This window comes from Periplaneta americana, chromosome 15, assembly GCF_040183065.1.
Source record: "Periplaneta americana isolate PAMFEO1 chromosome 15, P.americana_PAMFEO1_priV1, whole genome shotgun sequence".
In the NCBI taxonomy this organism is placed as follows: Eukaryota; Metazoa; Arthropoda; class Insecta; order Blattodea; family Blattidae; genus Periplaneta; species Periplaneta americana.
Window position 1 is genome coordinate 137,672,147 of NC_091131.1, and position 18,983 is coordinate 137,691,129.

Below are 18,983 nucleotides of genomic sequence, written 5' to 3' on the forward strand. Positions count from 1 at the left end.
AACTACAGTTAAGTTAATTGGTCAATATTTGGTCATTTAAATAATTAATTCTACATTAATGACAAAAGCTTCTCAACAGAATAACATGCATTTCCCATATTTATTCTGCGTTTAATTTTCTCCAGAGTGTCATTTATATTTGTTAATGTTGCTCCAAGATATTTGAATTTTTCCACCTCTTCGAAGGATAAATCTCCAATTTTTATATTTCCATTTCGTACAATATTCTGGTCACGAGACATAATCATATACTTCGTCTTTTCAGGATTTACTTGAAAACCGATTTGTATAAACGTTAATAAAATCTATAAATTCCAACCGATTGTGCTAATTCTTTCAGAAAGTGTTTAATGCGCATGTCTACACCGTTATCTATCATTGGTTTCAAATTTCGACCCAAATAAAAGGTTTGTAAAAATTTAGTTTTTGTGGGATTTTCAAGCATATAAACAAGAATAAAAATTACAAATACCAAAAAAATCATTAAATTCATGTGTCTGCACATATATCTGTCACAAGTTTCATGGTCGTATGCAGAAAAATACAAGTTTGTTAGTGTATGACTTCCAATTGGGAAAATTTTTCGTTTCACGAGCTAAAAACGCGATTTGTATAAACATTAATAAAACCATAAATTCCAACCGATTGTGTTAATTCTTTCAGAAAGTGTTTAATATGCGTGTCTACACCATTATCTTTCATTGGTTTCAATTTTTGACCCAAACAAAAAGTTTGTAAAATTTAAGTGTTCGCGTAGGCTTCCGCAGCTGGTGTACATGGTCTGTGGATAAGCTTCAGGGCTTCTACCACGTTGTCTTGGTGTTGGTGGCTGACGTTTCGACCGCTGTGTTGTGGTCATCTTCAGAGCAGTTGGATAAGGAAATAGTCTGCGAGCTCGTGTGTATATATATATATATATATATATATATAGTAGTCTCAATGGGGGAGTACTTTCGGTGATAGGTCGTAGGTTCTCCTTCTGGCATCTGATAGGTCCTTCATTGTCCAATCCGGTTGAGGTCTGTATGGAGGGGAGTATTCATATTAAATACTGGCCCTCATAAGGTCCGAAAGAGTGACCTTGATACCGTGCCTGATGTCCGGATGAAGGGGGAGGTGCCGCGTACATGTGGAGACCTGGTTTCTCGTTCCTAAGTTCCAAGATCATACGTAGGAAGTTTAAGAACTATTAACCTCCGCAGTGACCTATACTTTGCAAAAAAATATCAGTCGTCTTCAAACCTGATCAGTTGTCAGTGTTGCATGGTGCAGACAATATCAAATATTGCATGTTGCATGTATGTGTAAATCATGAAAACATTGCCTAAAAAGTCACCGCAGAAACTTATAAATTCACAAAGCAGGAAAGTAATTTTAAATATATTACATTTCTGCCTTTAGCTGTGCATAACATTTTGACACACATTGTACCTACTGCTTCTTTCCTTCCTTCTCTCCCTGTTAGAACTTATACATGGACATAAACACGACAACAGCAGCATTCTTGTATATCCTGGATAATAGAGCTATTTACAACTGCAACTGAAAATGATGAGAATTTTGTTTATGGAATGTAAGTATAAAGCACAGAAAATTCGTTACAATTTGTATATTGATATCATAACTTCATATAAACATTAATATACTATACACGCAAAATTCTTAATATTTTCATATTAAGTAATAATCTGATAATAAATGACTTAACGAATGTGAATAATGTTATTAATTTTAATTACCCTAGATCTGTAGTTTCATATCGACCTAAATCTAAGGATCAGAATATTTTAAACACAAAATCTAAATACCTATTAACCTTTAGTTTTCAATGGAAAAAGGATTATTTTCTGCAGACTTCTGGAAAGTGAACCAAGGAAGAGACCAACGAAGTGCTCTGTGTGGAATGTGGCATTGTATCGGACAGAAACATGGACATTAATGATGAAGTGAAGAGAAGTGAAAAGAAGAATTTGAAATATGGATATGGAGAAGAACGGAGAATGTAAAATGGACAGACATAATAAGAAATGAAGCTGTGTTGGAAAGAGTTGACAAAGAAAGAATGATGCTGAAACTGATTAAGAGAAAAAGGAATTCATTGATTGGGTTACTAGCTGAGAAGAAACTGCCTATTGAAGGATGTACTGGAAGGAATGGTGAACAAGAGAAGATTTGGGGCAGAAGATAGCATTTGATATACGACATTAAGATATATGGATCAAATGCAGAGGCAAAGAGAAAGACAGAAAATAGAAAAGATTAGAGAATGTTGGGTTTGCAGTGAAAGACCTGTCCTTGGGCAAGAAGCTATGAATTAATGAAAGAATGAATGAACCAATACTTGAAGTGCAGTACATACCAATGGGCTCTGAACAATGGACTCTTTTCTCATGATGTAATAGACCACTTTTAGAATTGTATGTCTTCTTACATCCTGGCTCTTTACACTTGAATGTAGGCTGTGTAAAAAAGAACAATAAAAATATAAATATAACACAGATTAATTTAACTGAAGAAGTAGGTAAAATGCTTACTTTAAACCATTTAAACTACACAAGTTGTAAAAATTTGACGTAATAAGATGACACTTTAAGAAACGCGAAATGAGACTAACATTGAAAAACTACAGTATATTATTTGAACAAGTTCTATAGTAGGAGCCAACGATTTTGACAGACGGATTTTGTTAATCTGAACTCCAGAGTGAGTTACTCACCAATGCAAGGTCGGCTGATATCTCTGCAGCAAGCAAACTGAAGCTGGAATGGGTAGGACATAAGGGTAAACAAACAGAACCGAGATCCGAGTGGACTTAGATGGACAGTCACTTAGAAAACTATGCACATATAGCTAAACTATAGAACTACAGTAGTCTATAATGTGTGCATGTACGTATATGAAAAGGGACCAGTTCCCAGCACACATATTTCGACTTGCCACTGCATAGCCTAGTCTTTTCCTCGTTACTATGAAGTATAAAGACAATCTATGTATATAATAAAAAACTATTCTATAATCAAGAGACTGACTGATTTGTCAACTTAAATATCCTTAAACCCTATACGTAGGTTTCTGTTAATTAGTTAATAGATAAGACTGAGTTTTACGAAATACGAACATTAAGAGTTGGAAAATGAGAGGCAGTAATGATCAAAATAATTATACCAATTTATTTTTTTAACCAGCAGACATGCAGTCTTTAAATTAAAAAAAAAAAAGACTCACTCATAAAATTGGGTTAGAACATTCATCACATATCTCAGAAATGTTTCTAAAATGTACAAGGAATGTAAAAAAAATTCAATTTCATGTACTCCCTTCAAATAACTTTTCAGTTTTTTTTTTTTTTTTTTTTTACTTCCTAACAGAGCAGAGAGGAGAGAAAAAGGAGTTGACTGTTTTAAAAATTCACAAATTGCCAAATTATTCTGTTTAATTATTGAAAAATAACTTTATTCTACACTTTGGCAGCTAGGCTTAAATTAAGAGTATTTCAAGACAGATTTTGTCTCGCGTAATAGCTGAAGTCGACTGGAGTTTGCAGCTTTGATTTGATTAGATGTGTCATGCTCTTGTTTTGAACATCTGTCCAATTACCGGTATTGTTCATAAGATAAAACATCCTCTTTGTATGAGCATTATTAATTTTAAACGGGTGAACACTAAAACCTATTTCTGGCAAGCATTACCTCCTATAAAGACTGCACATTTTAATGCATTTCATGAACAACAAAATTCATCATATAAACAAACATCATTCACGACAAAATCAAATATTTAGAATAATAATTTTTACATTATGCAAAAATAAGGGAGAAAAATGCTCAAAGAGAAGAAAAATATGGGAGCCGAGAGACTGTAAAAAATTAGGGGCAAATACGAGAGATCCCAGAAAATACGGGAGGCTTGAAAACCCTAATAACAATACTACAAAAGGGGCAATTACTATTTCTGAAGTCATATCACTCAACCAATATATTTATTTTACCTAAAATTATGCTTTGATTAGTTTCGTTTATGTGATAGAAGGACTTCAAAAACGTAACTACCTAAATTTCACTTACCTTTTGCCTAGTATTATCATCGGATGTGGTACATTCCTTTTTGATTTCAGGTATTAATGTTTTTCCATTCTCCAATTCTGTTTCACTATCCATGTTTTGACAGGTTTCAAATTTAGCATCAAATCCCATAATTATTAGGCATGAACTGTTAATTTTAAATCTGTAATTATCACATATATAAGTTAATATACTTCAGCTGTAAACATATTAAAAGTCAAGCAATAGATTTTTTTGGCCCAGCCAAAAGTGTGGTTGTTTTGGTATTGCCGGTTATTAAGGTACCGATTACGAGGGATTTTACTATATTACAGTATAACATGAAAAACTTCAGTTGTAATGAAATGTTATGACTGTATTTTAAGGAATAAGAACCTGCGACGAAGTCAGAAAAATATGACTGGTATGTATAAAAAAGGTAAAGGTAAAGGTATCCCCGTAACATGCCATGAAGGCACTTGGGGGGCATGGAGGTAGAGTCCCATGCTTTCCATGACCTCGGCACTAGAATGAGGTGGTGTGGTCAGCACCACGCTCTGACCGCCTTTTACCCCCGGGAAAGACCCGGTACTCAATTTTATAGGAGGCTGAGTGAACCTCGGGGCCGTTCTGAAAGTTTGGCAACGAGAAAAAATCCTGTCACCACCTGGGATCGAACCCCGGACCTTAATCATGTAAAAAATGAACTAGGCCTAGTTTCTTTAAATTTTAGGCCTAGGCTATTATTTACTATTATTCATTCCTTCCAACTGTATCCAACACAAATCCCGAAAAGTTATCTCGATCTTACTTGTAGCCTATTATATGGCAACTCTTGTTACACACTAACACAATAAGAAGAAATGTATTTTCTGCATAAGTTAAGTACTGTACGCAACAAAGACTAAGGAATAATGTATTTTGATAATTAGGCAGCTAAGCGGTCTGTCATAGTGTGCAAATGAACACAGGCCAAATGTTTTTCATATTCGTGTGACACTTTTCTCCACCTAGTGTGTAACCAGCCTTATTCATAACAGGGAAACATATAGAGAAATGAGTGTTTTAAAATTAATTTCTATGTTTAAATTCGATCTTATTCTTCACTATTTACAAGTTTAAATACCGACTTTTTTATGATTTATATAATGACTTTTCTCACAACTTACAGTAGCTATCCAGTCATCCCTCATGGAGAGAGGTTAGACTTTTATGAACAAACTTATATATGATGCCATATGGTTGATCCATGCTTTAAGGAAAAAATGAGATGAAAATGAAATAGAAGTTGCATTTCTTCATCCATCGGGATCTTCTCATTCTTCTAATTACCCCTCACCATTTGATGTGCTCTGAATACCTTACAATGATGTAATTTGCAAAGTGAATCTTTACATGCCAGCTTACTGGGCTTATGTTCTATTTGAAGATGAACAGAAGAAGACTGCTAAGATCATGAAGCACTTCATATACTAAAAACTTAATGTGCTCTGAATACCTTACAGTGATGCAATTTGCAAAGTGAATCTCTATATGCCAGCTTACTGGGCTTATGTTCTATTTGAAGATGAACAGAAGAAGACTGCTAAGATCATGAAGCACTTCATATACTAAAAACTTAATGTGCTCTGAATACCTTACAGTGATATAGGCTAATTTAGAAAATGAATTCTTACACGCCAACTTATTGGGCGTATGTTCTACTTCAAGTTGAAAAAAAATGTTACTAAGGTCATGAAGCACTTCCTGCACTAAACAGAAGACAAATAGATTTGAGTTAGCAGCAGCCACTACTCCCAGCATATCAAATACTAAACTAATGTTCTGGAGTAAGCTGATAAAAGAAATGTTTTCTTGTAATTTTCTTTTATGTAGTAAAAGCAGAATTTATAAACAAATATCACACTGTTTAAAACTGCTGGCAATAAGTAGCTAGAGATTTGTCTAATGTTGGACTTTTATCAAAGGCAAGATCAAATGCTGGCTATCTCTCCTTACAAGTGAAACTTATATTCCTTGAATCACCTGATTCCATTGTGATCCCAAAATAAAACTTTGCGAGGTATAACATGACAGAATGAAGCAGGCTACAGTTTTATGATTTTCTGGTTTATACCCTATTTTTTCTGGAATGGCTAGGATAAGCTTATAGTCTCAATTACAACAGAAATATGTGTCGGATTGACATATAGGCCCATGTATATTGTTCAATCAATGGAACTGTATAAATGTAGTGTATTAAGAGTGATTTACTTAATTAGTGCTTCATGTATGAAGTTATTCCACCTCTCAGTTTGAGTTAAAAAAGGAACAAAAAATCAGAAATATGTTGTGCTGATTCAGTCTATTGTAATTAGGTCTAGTTTGTAAGTTACGCTCTTTCCCAAATAGAATCAATACTTACTACGCGAATTCATGTGGAATAAAAAAATGTTTCTTCAATAGTACTAATAGACTCTCTTCCATAGCTGAATTTACACGTAAAGCTTGTGCTTCACAACTTCTGGAAAATTTTACACCAACTTCTCGTGTTGCAATAGTACCTTGCAAGAAACTAAAAGTAGAAGTTGCAATTCACCTATCTACTATGTAAAACACAACACTATAGCCATAATTTCTTTACTCCATCCCATTCCGTTTTTCAAATTCTTTAAGATACACTCCCGCCTCATTCCACGTTCAATGCTTGAAGAAACAAAACAAAACCACGGCCGACTTGATGTGCTCGCTTCGCTTCTCTTTTACCGGCCTTGACAATTCATTTTGATCCATGTGTTAAAGCTGTAATCGAGAAAATATGAAATTCCCGCCAGATGGCACTAACTCCCAATGTTCACTGAGGAATGTGTGCATGGTTTCTTGTACGATTATAATTAGTAATATTGCGCTTTTTCTACTGGTATGTGAGTTTATTGTGATATGAGTCAAAATGACGTATTGTTGTGTACTATTGTGTACTTCGAATAAAAAGAAAAGAGTGAATGAGCAATATCATTCCACGAATTTCCGAGTGACAGGGAAAGATGATTATATTTCGTGACCATAATATTGTACGAAATGGAAATATAAAAATTGGAGTTGTATCCTTCGAAGAGGTGGAAAAATTCAAATATTTTATTTTACTTTAGTAAGTTATTTTACGACGCTTTATCAACATCTTAGGCTATTTAGCGTCTGAATGAGATGAAGGTGATAATGCCGGTGAAGTGAGTCCAAGGTCCAACACCGAAAGTTACCCAGCATTTGCTCATATTGGGTTTAGGGAAAACCCCGGAAAAAACCTCAACCAGGTAACTTGCCCCGACCGGGAATCGAACCTGGGCCACCTCGTTTCGCGGATAGACGCGCTAACCGTTACTCCACAGGTGTGGACAAAAATTCAAATATCTTGGAGCAACAGTGACAAATATTAATGACACTCGGGAGAAAATTAAACGCAGAATAAATATGGGAATGCCTCTTATTATTCGGTTCAGAAGCTTTTGTCATCTAGTCTGCTGTCAAAAAATCGGAAAGATAGAATCTATAAAAACAGTTATATTACCGGTTGTTCTGTATGGTTGTGAAACTTGGACTCTCACTTTGAGAGAGGAACAGACATTACGGGTGTTTCAGAATAAGGTTCTTAGAAAAATATTTGGGGCTAAGAGCGATGGAATTAGAGGAGAATGGAGGAAGTTACATAACGCAGAACTGCACGCATTGTATTCTTCACCTGACGTAATTAGGAACATTAAATCCATACGTTTGAGATGGACAGGGCATGTAGTATGTATGGGCGAATTCAGATATGCTGTTAGTTGGGAGGCCAGAGGAAATAAGACCTTTGGGGAGGCCGAGACATAGATGGGAGGATAATATTAAAATGGATTTGAGGGCGGTGCGATATGATGATAGGGACTGGATTAATCTTGCACAGGATAGGGACCAATAGCGGGCTTATGTGAGGGCGGCAATGAACCTCCGTGTTCCTTAAAAGCCATAAGTAAGTAAGTAAGGGAAAGATGCGAAAATGGCTTAAAGTGATTTCACGCCGAGACGTTGTTTCTAAAGAAACTCTCCATCTTCAGTCGTTTGTAGTTACATTTCAGGGAAGAAGATTATTCTAATAATGGGAAATTTAGACTAGTAAAACCAAATGCTGTGCCAACAATATTCCCTCCTTATCCTAGGTATAAGTGACAGATAACAGAAGACCATGACGGACAGTTACTAAAACTGATCTCCCTCCACCCAAGAAACGCAAATATTTTAGTAATATTGGTTTTTCACTGTTCGAACAAGATGTTCCGAGTGGCTCAGCATCAGTTAATGACATTCCCTTCTTGCCAGTTTAAAATGACCATAAAGCGACGCAAACAGACGTTGTCAACTTTGTGGAGCTAAAAAGAAATAATTAACAGATTGCATGTGAAAATTACACAACTTAATCAGGTGTTACAAGAGGAGCAAGATGGGATAACGAAAACAACAGAAAAACTCCAATTGAAAGAGATCCGTTACATAAAGAATAAGAAAATGTATGGAAAGAGGCCGATGAAGGCAATATTCATGCAAAATTGATTCTAGATCAGCTGCTTAATCATCGAAAAAGAATACTAAACAAGAATATATTAGAAAATTTGTGTTCAGAAATTGAGCAGTTACTGTGTAGATGCCCTCTCTTGCAATGCCAATTTGTGATGAAGACGGCCAAAACGGACTTGCTAATATCATTACTGTGAAATTTGTTAGGCCGCTTCTAGATAACATTGCAGCAGCTTTAACTGACAAGCTTGTTCCTTCGAAGAATGCGGCTTATAATCCACTGAGTCGCAAAATCTTGAAACTATGATTCTTGAATCTGCAATATCAAGTGGAATGTATCAGTGCAGTGAGTGAAATTATAAAACTCAGTACACGTTATGGTAAATAATTACCCAAGTGATTACTTTGAAACATCGCAGTTTAGCCTAGGGGTGCTACTCAGCGAATGAACTACAAAATTACGCCTCTGTCATCATGTTACTTAAACTGAACAGGTTACTATGTGGTACCTTCCCTGCTTTTAAACTCACGCTTTTACCATAATTAACAGAACTAAACATAATAATACTTATTATTTTCTTATTTATTATTTATAAGTGTTATTATTACTCTTTAATCATTTATTTTCATTCATATTGAATATTTCTTCTGTGGACACCAGAGCTTGGCAGACAGCGCCAAGTGGTGGAATTGAGAAATTATCCAATTTCAAGAAAATATTACTATTGCCAAGGCCATATACAAAAAAGCGAAGGGAACATCAAGTCGGCCGTGACAAAACTTATTAATTTCACCATTTTACCGCTGGTGGCAGTGACAGCAACAGCCAGTACAGTGATGGTATGAATACCGTGCGTTTTTTTAAAGCAAGACGTAAAGCGCTGCAGCAAGACCGTTCTTTTATTACATTTGCTTCACCGTCGCTGCAGCAGCGCTGTAGCAAGCGTGCAGCAAATCAAAACTTCGCTTTACGAGTTTGCTGCATGATCCATCATGGCGGAATGTGTGTTTTAGTCTTTGCAACGTTTATTATTGTCAAAATCGTCTAGTAATAATTCCATGTCATTATCATGGAAGTCGAAACTATTTAACATGTTCGGTTCTTTAAGGGTTAAATTGATTACGGCAGAAATAGAAGCCAATATTAATTGTCCACCATTTTGCATCATTTGACCTACCTACGTTTTTTTCGACACTCATTTTGCTGCAGCAAAGGCATGAAGCGCTTTACTGAAGCGCTTAAAAAAGAAACGCACGGTAACAGTGTGGCCATTGGACGTATCGTTTCTGATTGGATGTTGCAGTCACGTAGTACAATGCCACCATTAAGATTCCAAACAAATAGTTGGAACCCGTGTTATTCGTCTTCAAGACGTGAAAAAATAAAGAATTACGTCTGATTTTCAGCTGATTTTATAGATATACCTTCAAGGTAAGATAATAATTACATTTCTTTAACATATATATATATATATATATATATATATATATATATATATATAGGCCTAAGTATTCTTACCGTAATCCACGTAATATTTGTGCTTCAATGCAAAAGATGAAAACTAACATCAGTTGTTAGCATGATAACGGATTTTATTATTTCCTTTAAGTAATTAAACATGTAAGCAGTCGTCCGGATAAAAATCAGAAATTATATTAGGCTGACGTATACTCCATTATTTACAGTGTTTATTTCCATTTTCATCCATAGTTAACAAGATATGAAACAGAAAATCGTGAAAGAAATATAAGTTGGCTACTATTCAGTACATTTAAGCTTTATTAAATACATGAGAAATTTTTTAAAGCTTTAAGCATAACGAACTTTATACAATTCCTAGAATGAAAACTCTCTATTACTATTAAATTATAAGTACATGTCACAATTTATTTAATCTGTATCAATAAATATTTATTTAAGATGTTCCTCAGTAAAGCACAATAGACGAGCAATATTTCACTAATCAAATAATATTTTAGCTTATATTGAACGCATTTTCTGTCTGTTGTGGAACTATGATATTCTATACCTGCTCCAAAATTTGTATAAAAATGTATTAATTATTTCACATGCGGTTTTTATTATAGATATGGTTGGATGTGCGCCTATGGATGTACAAATCGACCCGAGAAGGGCTTTGTAATGAAAAAGTTCACTAAGGATCCTGGAAGTAGGAAGACCTGGACTTCTAAAGCCACAATGAGGGATAGATTCCTACAGAGAGCTCTGTCCTTTGTGAGGTAGCTACATTTTGAAGAATCCCTATGGGGAAAAACCCGAGAGGATGGAGGATACTGACATCAAGTTTCACACAAGAGTGGAAAATTTGTTTAGTGTGCCGGTAGTGAGATCAAAACAAGTTACTCCTAATGCGTCTCAGTTTGAGAATACTTTAATAAGATTGATATGTGTTATCACAGATTCTTAATGATGTGTCAAAGGGTAGTTATGATGAGGATGACAGGATTTTTAAGTGGTTTCCGAGATGTTTTACAAGAGAAGGGTAATACTGTGCGTGGTGAGCAATTGAGTTATTGAAACAGACTGCGGGCCACCAAAATGAGTTAGAGTGAATGAGTTCATTATGTAGGCTAATATTTATTGATATATAATCTCTGGTATTATGAAGACTATAAAAACTTGTGAAGTGTGTTTAGACATTGTTGTCTCAAATATAATTAATTACAGTACTGATAATGTTGAATTTACAAGTACCGGTATTAAGTGCTTCAAAGAGAACTACTTGTTTTTTTTTTATTTATTGTAATCATTTAACTCAAATTTTTCTGTAAATCAGAGCAAACTTTTAGTAAATATTGAGCTATTGTAAAATATCTTAACATTGACTTGAAAACATTTTTCCGACATAAGAAGCAGAATGTTAAAACAATTCATTTTCTCCCTGTCATAATAATATGACAATAAATTGTCCCTAGGTTTTCAGTCTTAGGCTTAAAATAGCTGCTATGCGTAGGCCCAAGCAGAAAAGAGAGAAGTAATTTGTTGCTATGCACAGCATTTGGAACATTATTGTTCAATTCCTACAAATTTTTGTTTAGACCCACATAACCATTCTGCTGACCTAGTTGTTCATTTGTGTTTAACAGACCATAGTGATTTATGGCTTAAAAATTTGGGCTATAGTGAAGGACGTGTCATCCAATTACTCGCGACTTTTGGTATGACTTCCACGTACAAATATGTGACAGGTTAGATCAGGGGCGAATTTAGTCCTAGGCAGACTAGACAACTGCCTAGGACGGCAGATTTGAGGGGGCGGTTTTTAACCTATCACTTAATTTTTTAAATATATTTTTTAAATTTTATTCATAACTCTTTAAAAGAGTACATAAACTTAAACGCACAATGAAAAGGATATGAATAACATTGGCAACAATTAGTTCAAATTTAATCAACGGTCTGCCAACAGAAAAAGGACAGTTTTTCAATAATAATTAGTGTCACAATGCGATCATAGCACTTTTTTCAGTGTTATGCCCTCTCACTGTGAGATTCTCACGTGATAACATTAAAGAATTTACTGGTAGACAATTATATTACGATAAAATAAAAATTAAATGCTTAAGTAGAAAAGAGAGTACTGGTAATACGTCTGTTGCTATGTAGATACATAGCATTTAGAGTATTATTGTTTAGTTTCTGCAAATTTATGAGTTTGTATTTAGGCCTACCTAGCCATTCTGTTGACCTGGTTATTCACTTGTATTTAATAGCGATTTGTGACTTTAAAATGTTATGTAGGATTTTTTTTACTGTGATTATATGGTATTATTGTTCAACAATGATCTTAGCGTGGGGAAATATATAATCCTACAAGATGTAGTTTTGATGCAATAAACATAATAAAGCATCTGATATCCCATAGCAGTTAACCTAACCTTACTTTGCAGTTTAGACCTATATTATTCCACGACAACATACAGGAAGCAGGTAAAACAGGTAGTATTTTTGTTTTTATATACCTCAGATCTTATTTAAAGACGTTGAGTGTCACTAATTGTGAATACATGAGTATTAGGTTACGATTTTCTTATTAGCTCCATAAGAGCCTTCAGTGTGTTTGGAATCTTAATGGCGGCGGGTGGGCGTGTCCAACTCCAATGGCCACACTGTATCACTGTCGTTGCTTAGAGATTACACAAGCTGGCGCATAGAGCTTGAAAAACGAGTCTGAAGTGGTTCCCTCGTAATGCCAATTCCGCCGCTCGGAGCGCTGTTCTGCCCTATATATTCATAGCAGAACACTTAAAAGACATTGACATTTGGGACATTTAAAGGACTCACCATTGCTTATTAAATGCTTCGTACAATATTTTATGGACAATAGACGTAATTTGCAAACTTCTACTCCTCAATTATATTACAATAAAAGGCTGTCATTCTTGATATTAAAACATATTACATATAAACTGAGGGACTGTCTGCTCTGTACTTCAGTTCATACACCAAACATTTCCGGAAATAAATTAACTTGACATCTTACATATACGCACTATAGCCTACCCTTTTCACCTAATATTATTAATATTGTTATTAAATAAGATATTGCAACTAATTAAGGTACTGCATTATCTTTAATTTCCTTGAATTCATAATTAAGCATTTGCAAGAAGGCGTAACTTTTCCCTCTCTTTTAAAAATAATACGAACGTCACAATAATTGAGAAGTATAATTATTACGCGATTTTTTCTTACAGTGGTGAAAACATTTCTATAGGCCTACTGATTAATCTATCGAGCATAGTAATAGTAAAAGCTGTAGTATTCTTTTCTGAAGCCAAGATTTTCGCAAGAACTGAAGTGCGACACATGTAAAGATGAGGAAATGTCCCTCTTTCTTTTGGGAAAACTTGTGAAGCACTACTGGACAATATTGCCAAAGATATTTCCAGTAAATACGAAGTGATTAGGAAACTTAATCAGAAGCCCCTAAATAGAAAAGTGCTGAGTGCAATAAACTGGGCCATTTCTTAATTACATATAGAACACTGGAACTGACTATCTACAAGGACCCTCGTGTTATAAATATTATGATTATTTCAGATTGTGATACAGTTATAAGCGTACATTCCTAAAACTTAAAAGTAACAATGAGGATGCCCTATGTTATAGGAAAGTTTTAAACGTGTCATTTAACTTTTTTATGAATGATTTTCTGATCAAGATTTTCATTAACTATGTGCCAAACTTTTGAAGTGAAGAGTGCAGTAAGAAACTGTTGGACATCTGATCAGTATTTTAATCATGTGCTGGTTACAGTACATCAGATGTCTTCTTGAATATACCTGATGAGGTATGTATATGAAGTTTGTATTGTCAGTATTCAAGTAGTCTACTTATGTATGTAATTTTTAATATCTGTACAGAAAAAATTTAGCTTATGTGATAGTATGAAGTAATCTCTCACGAAATAACAAGGAAGAGAAAGGTGCTTAAATTTAAATATTGAAAACAGGATGATAAGAAGAAAATAATTGTTACTTCCTTTCAATTATTAATAAAACCTGGCCACTCATCATTCGCAGTTGATTTCTATGGTTACAGGTCTATTCTTCATATTCTGTAGCTTTCAAATAATTTCTAAAATAAATATTACGCCTACTTAGCTCTTGTAAAACGAAATTTTCACTTTCACTTTCAACGGAACACTCACTTATATTCAGTTCTTGTATCTTGCAGTAAATTATCCATTTGTGATCATCTTTCCAATATAACCTCCCATTGAAACGACCACTTAAAATCATGAGCTAGAATTTATTATTTTAAAAACATTTCCACGTACATACTGTTATAATCGTTATGAACCACAATACAAAAGACAACACTGTGAAATTGGATTAATTTACCAAGATCAACATCAATACCGGTAGTATAAAATCACATATAGGCCTAGGCTATATTATTTCATTACTTTATGGTCTGAATTAGAAGAATTAATTTTGAAGAATTTACAAATATGCTGAAATAATTTATGACACCTCTTATAGAAATGTAAAAATATGTATGTACATTTTGAAACAATGGGTATAGCACCACTTGAAAATGTTGAGCACTTTAACAGTAACTTATAAATTGTTCTATAGTGTTCATTTAATGTAGCACTTTTAGAATGAACGTGGTTCACATACATAAGAAGAAATGACGATGGAATGAGTCGAAGACATACAGTTTTCTTTAATTTTTAGCAAATGATGAAGTTGAATATATACTGTTACTTCATATCATAACATAAGTAGAGTTGCCACCATAGATGTAACACCTCCGTAACACCTGAAATGAATATAAAATAAATTAATGCATTGGTAATAATACAAGAATAAAAAGAAATTAGGCTAGATATAACCTCACAAAATTACAAACACATGCTAGAACAAAAAAAAAAAAAAAAACTTTACGTATCCGTATATAATAAAACTAGATATTCTAGATATAATTTGATTCACACGATAACCACCTCAGCCTATTTCGCAGCAGCCATTAGTTACCAGTTTGAGGTGCATTACCTAATATCATACTAACCTTGTTAAGTTCTCTTACCTAATTCACTGATAATTACGTAACAATACACAGGTCTAAAATACAGACAAATACACATTAATTACCTAATAAGTACAGCATGAAGATAATTCATTACTTTCGTCGGTATTTTCTAAAAGAGAAAGGGAAAACAGTAACAACATTATCTTCAATGTTTACATCACGTCGTTCACATTTTCATTAGGCCTATATCAGTAATGCTTGGTAAGTGAAACAATGCATGAAATTATTTTACATTTCGGGTCACATCATTCGAGAGTCGGAAAATGCAATTCGCCACTTTTGACATAGCATTGCTTGTTATATGAGAGAACTTTGACATTTACCTTAACCTATAAAGATACGACGTGTTGGTACAGAGTTCTTCACATAGCAAAACACAGACAATTTTCTTATATAACATAGCTGAACAAACTTCAAATAACACTGTAATATGCTTGGCATATTTGTAATATTCGTACTCAATGAGTAATGCACAATTAATCGAACTATTTTCACGATGCACAATGCTTTGTGCTTTCATCATTTCATAGGGCAGAGAGGCGAACCTAGCGGCAGAAATTGTCATGACTCACAGAGACCTACTCTCGATCGTGCTATGCGCCAGCTTGTGTAATCACGTAAGCAACGATCACTGTAAAGCCAGCAATGGCTGCGTTCAGCCGGGACAGCGTTAATTCAGCTATTCATTTTTGCTGAGTTCTCTTTCTTAGGCCCGTAACACACTTGAAGAGTTTTCGCTAGCGAGAAATATGTTGCGAGAAAGAGACGAAGAGCCTTCTTCCACACACTTGGCGATTTCTCGCTATCACAGATCACACCTCGCTATGATCATCTATGCACTGTCTTCATGCAGAAAGCATTTATCGATTTATCTGATTATAATAATCACTCGTTGGGGGAAATATTATAGGTTATGTATTTACGTATATTGTCGTACTTAAATATATAACCTGTAAGTATATTGTCGTACTTTACAAATTGCGTACGAACGCTATGTTGAATCTGAGTATTCAGATGATGACGAAATGGAGTTACATGAACATATTTTGTTCATGAAAAGAAGAAGTAGGCCTAAAATTAAAGCCAGAAATATCTGAAAATCACATTGTATCTTACGAAAATAAAGGCGAATTTTGGACACTGGTTTCGATTTGAATGATGATACGTTTAGGCGTTATTTCACATGTTTCTCGCGTCAGGATCATCAAGTACTCTGAGATTACCAAGAGCAGGTTGTGAGATTGTTAACTGCGCATCCTACGCATGCGCGGCCATTTCATGCACTGCCAGTGATATCCTTACCGGTATTTACTTCATGCGAGTAAACGGAAGCTTGTTATTCGAATATTTACATGTGAATATACAAATGTGCAACGTAAATATTGCGTACCTACCTCTAAAGACAATTAAACGGAAGCTTGTTATTCGAATATTTACGTGCGAATATACAAATGTGCCACGTAAATATTGCGGGTCCTTACTGGGATTCACTTTGTGCGAGAAAACGGAATTTTGCCATTCGAATTCTGTTTATGTACTTTTTGTATAATTACATGTGAATATACAAAATAATGGGCCACGTAAATGTTGCGTACCTGCCTGTAAAGGCAATTATTTCACTGGTTCGAAAGTGAGTCTATTTTTATTCCCTGAGGATGAAGATTTACGCCGGAAATACATCAGGGTGATGCATCGGGATAATTTTGTTAGTCAATGTATTTTTATTCCCTAAGGATGAAGATTTACGCTGGAAATATATCAGGGAGATGCATCGGGATAATTTTAGTCTCAAATGTGAGGTAAGTATTTAGTAGAATTTGAATGAGAGGTTATGTAACATCAACTGATATGTAGCCTATGTTGTAAAACTTAAATTGAGAAACAAAAACTAATGAGTATTAATTTGTTTCGCAGGTATGCGAGTTACATTTTGAAACCCAGAATATTGAAAGAGAAGCATCAGTGTGTGATTCGACGACTGGGAGATTATGAACAACAAATGTAACGTCCTCGTCTTAAGAAAGGTAAGTTGCAATTTGTAAAGGAATATTAATTAGGCTACATAAGCTGTAATAGCTTCCTATACACTAGTGTAATTTGTTAATACAGTACTGCGACTTGTTCACATCCTGAAAGACTCAGAATTATTATTTTGCTCCAGGTTTGAGGTTATGACCTCAACACCAATAAGACACATCGTTTTGTTTTATTGATTATTTTGCTTCCATTCTATAAAATAAGTATAATTAAATAAGAATTGCATAAAATTTTCACCATAATCTGAAATAGTTTTCATATGTAAAATTTATTTCAGATACGTGCCTTCAAAACGTCCTGACTGTCCTTCATATCTTTTTGAAGCATCATCATCCAGGGAGAATCCTATTGATCGTAGGGAACGTCTACAATACAATCGCCTTAAAGGTTCAATGGAGGAGAGTTTATCTGTGTATAATAAACAAATGGAAATTATATTTAATTCTTTAGATGAACTTACTTCTAAATCGAAATTGGACAGTGATTGGGTACTAATGACGAAAGTTACCTCTGTGTGTTTGTTGTTAATTTGTGAAGTCCCTTACCCAGAATACTGTAGCCTATTATGTAGTTATTAATAGTATAGTGCATGCGAAAGATATACAAGAAGGATAGACAACGCAACTCTTCCAGTCATGGTAAGTGACATGTAAGTTAAACACTATAGTGAATGAAATTAGTGTTAGATTTAGAAACTGAGAATATGCACTTACAGACAAACTGGAATTGATTGAACACTTGCTAAACAGTTTGTGTATCGATCTGTCAGGAGAAGAGCCAATTAGTTTGCTATTTTTATAGTTCAACAAGTTTCTCTGTTAAATTGTAAGAGAGACACCACGTAATCCGGTTTTTAATGTTAATAAAAGAACACGTCATAGTCAGGCTCATGTCTTGCCTTGGGTCTCAGTAAAATTTGGAGAGGTTATTATACCCGCTATCTTGGACACGGGTGCTGCTGCATCCATAATTAGAGCGGACTATGTTCCATTTTTGCAGCAAATGAAGAAGATACGGAGTAAGCAGTCGATCAAGGAATCATGCCAGTTAGCTGATGGCAGTGATGTCCCTGTTAGTACCTTGGTGCGGTGCCATTTTCGTATTAACGAGTATTCTCGGACTCATCCTTTTAGAATTATCGAACATTTACAGGTCCCTATAATCTTAGGAAACGATTATATCGTGAGGTCTGGCATGGAGATTTTCCCTTGGGATAGGGCGTATGGATTTCACTTCAGGCCAGGAGAGAGTTGGAAGTGGGATGAGAAACCCATAAGTAAGAATCTTCCGGTTAACCTTGTGTACTCGGAGGATGCCGACCCAGAACCCATTTGCGCTGGTTTGCCACGTGTTGGGGACTTAGGTCAATACGGTCATCTTGTTGAAGAATTCTCTGAGTTGTCTCTAGAGTGACTGGGTTGCACGTTAGAGTAAGATTATTCCCGCACAGCTCCGCTCCGAATCAAGTATCGGCGAAGTTGATGTTTAGATGGTCCCAACCCTTGACCATTTCCAGATTTCTTTCCCCTGTCACAGTCGAATTAAGTTGCCCAGATACAGGCTGTTCTATTCGTAAAGCCCATGTCTCGCACTTAAAATTAGTGGAGAGAGAGGAGAGAATAGCTTACCCTGTTGACATCGTACCGAGTTCCTGAGTCCGGGGGCACAGCTATGTGTCCTCGTTATTTGTTAATTTTAATGTGTTGGTTATTTTTGATTTATTTGTGATCATTGTATATTGTTATTATGCTCTGTACTATATGTATGCTATATCTTTGCAGATTTTGTAACCCGGCGCGGTCTTTCCTATATTCCCT

At 34.9% G+C, this 18,983-nt stretch overlaps 1 protein-coding gene and 1 long non-coding RNA gene across 8 annotated transcripts in view; both read right to left on the reverse strand.

The window, feature by feature from the left end:
- The window catches only part of LOC138715388 (zinc finger protein 594-like), a 107,920-nt gene extending 101,175 nt beyond the window's left edge, over positions 1–6,745 (reverse strand). For 2 of the 6 annotated variants that reach the window (XM_069848246.1, XM_069848241.1), the window contains exons 1-3: positions 6,445–6,745; positions 4,065–4,224; positions 2,360–2,459 (exon numbers count right to left, since the gene is read on the reverse strand). In XM_069848246.1, coding sequence (XP_069704347.1) covers positions 2,360–2,459; positions 4,065–4,084 — 120 coding nt within the window. In that variant the 5' untranslated portion in view covers positions 4,085–4,224; positions 6,445–6,745. Of the gene's footprint in view, positions 1–2,359; positions 2,460–2,716; positions 2,760–4,064; positions 4,225–6,444 lie in introns of all 6 variants that reach the window. The other 4 variants (XM_069848244.1, XM_069848243.1, XM_069848242.1 and 1 more) reach the window with 4 other exon arrangements.
- A 7,304-nt stretch (positions 6,746–14,049) lies between these two features.
- Positions 14,050–15,816, reverse strand: LOC138715389 (uncharacterized). 2 transcript variants are annotated; one of them, XR_011336274.1, is made up of 2 exons: positions 15,453–15,816; positions 14,050–14,859 (listed from the first exon to the last, which is right to left on the reverse strand). It is a non-coding gene; the product is annotated as an uncharacterized lncRNA (long non-coding RNA). The 2 variants fall into 2 exon arrangements; XR_011336273.1 differs by having other exon boundaries at positions 15,192–15,816.
- Between the last annotated feature and the right edge of the window lie 3,167 nt (positions 15,817–18,983).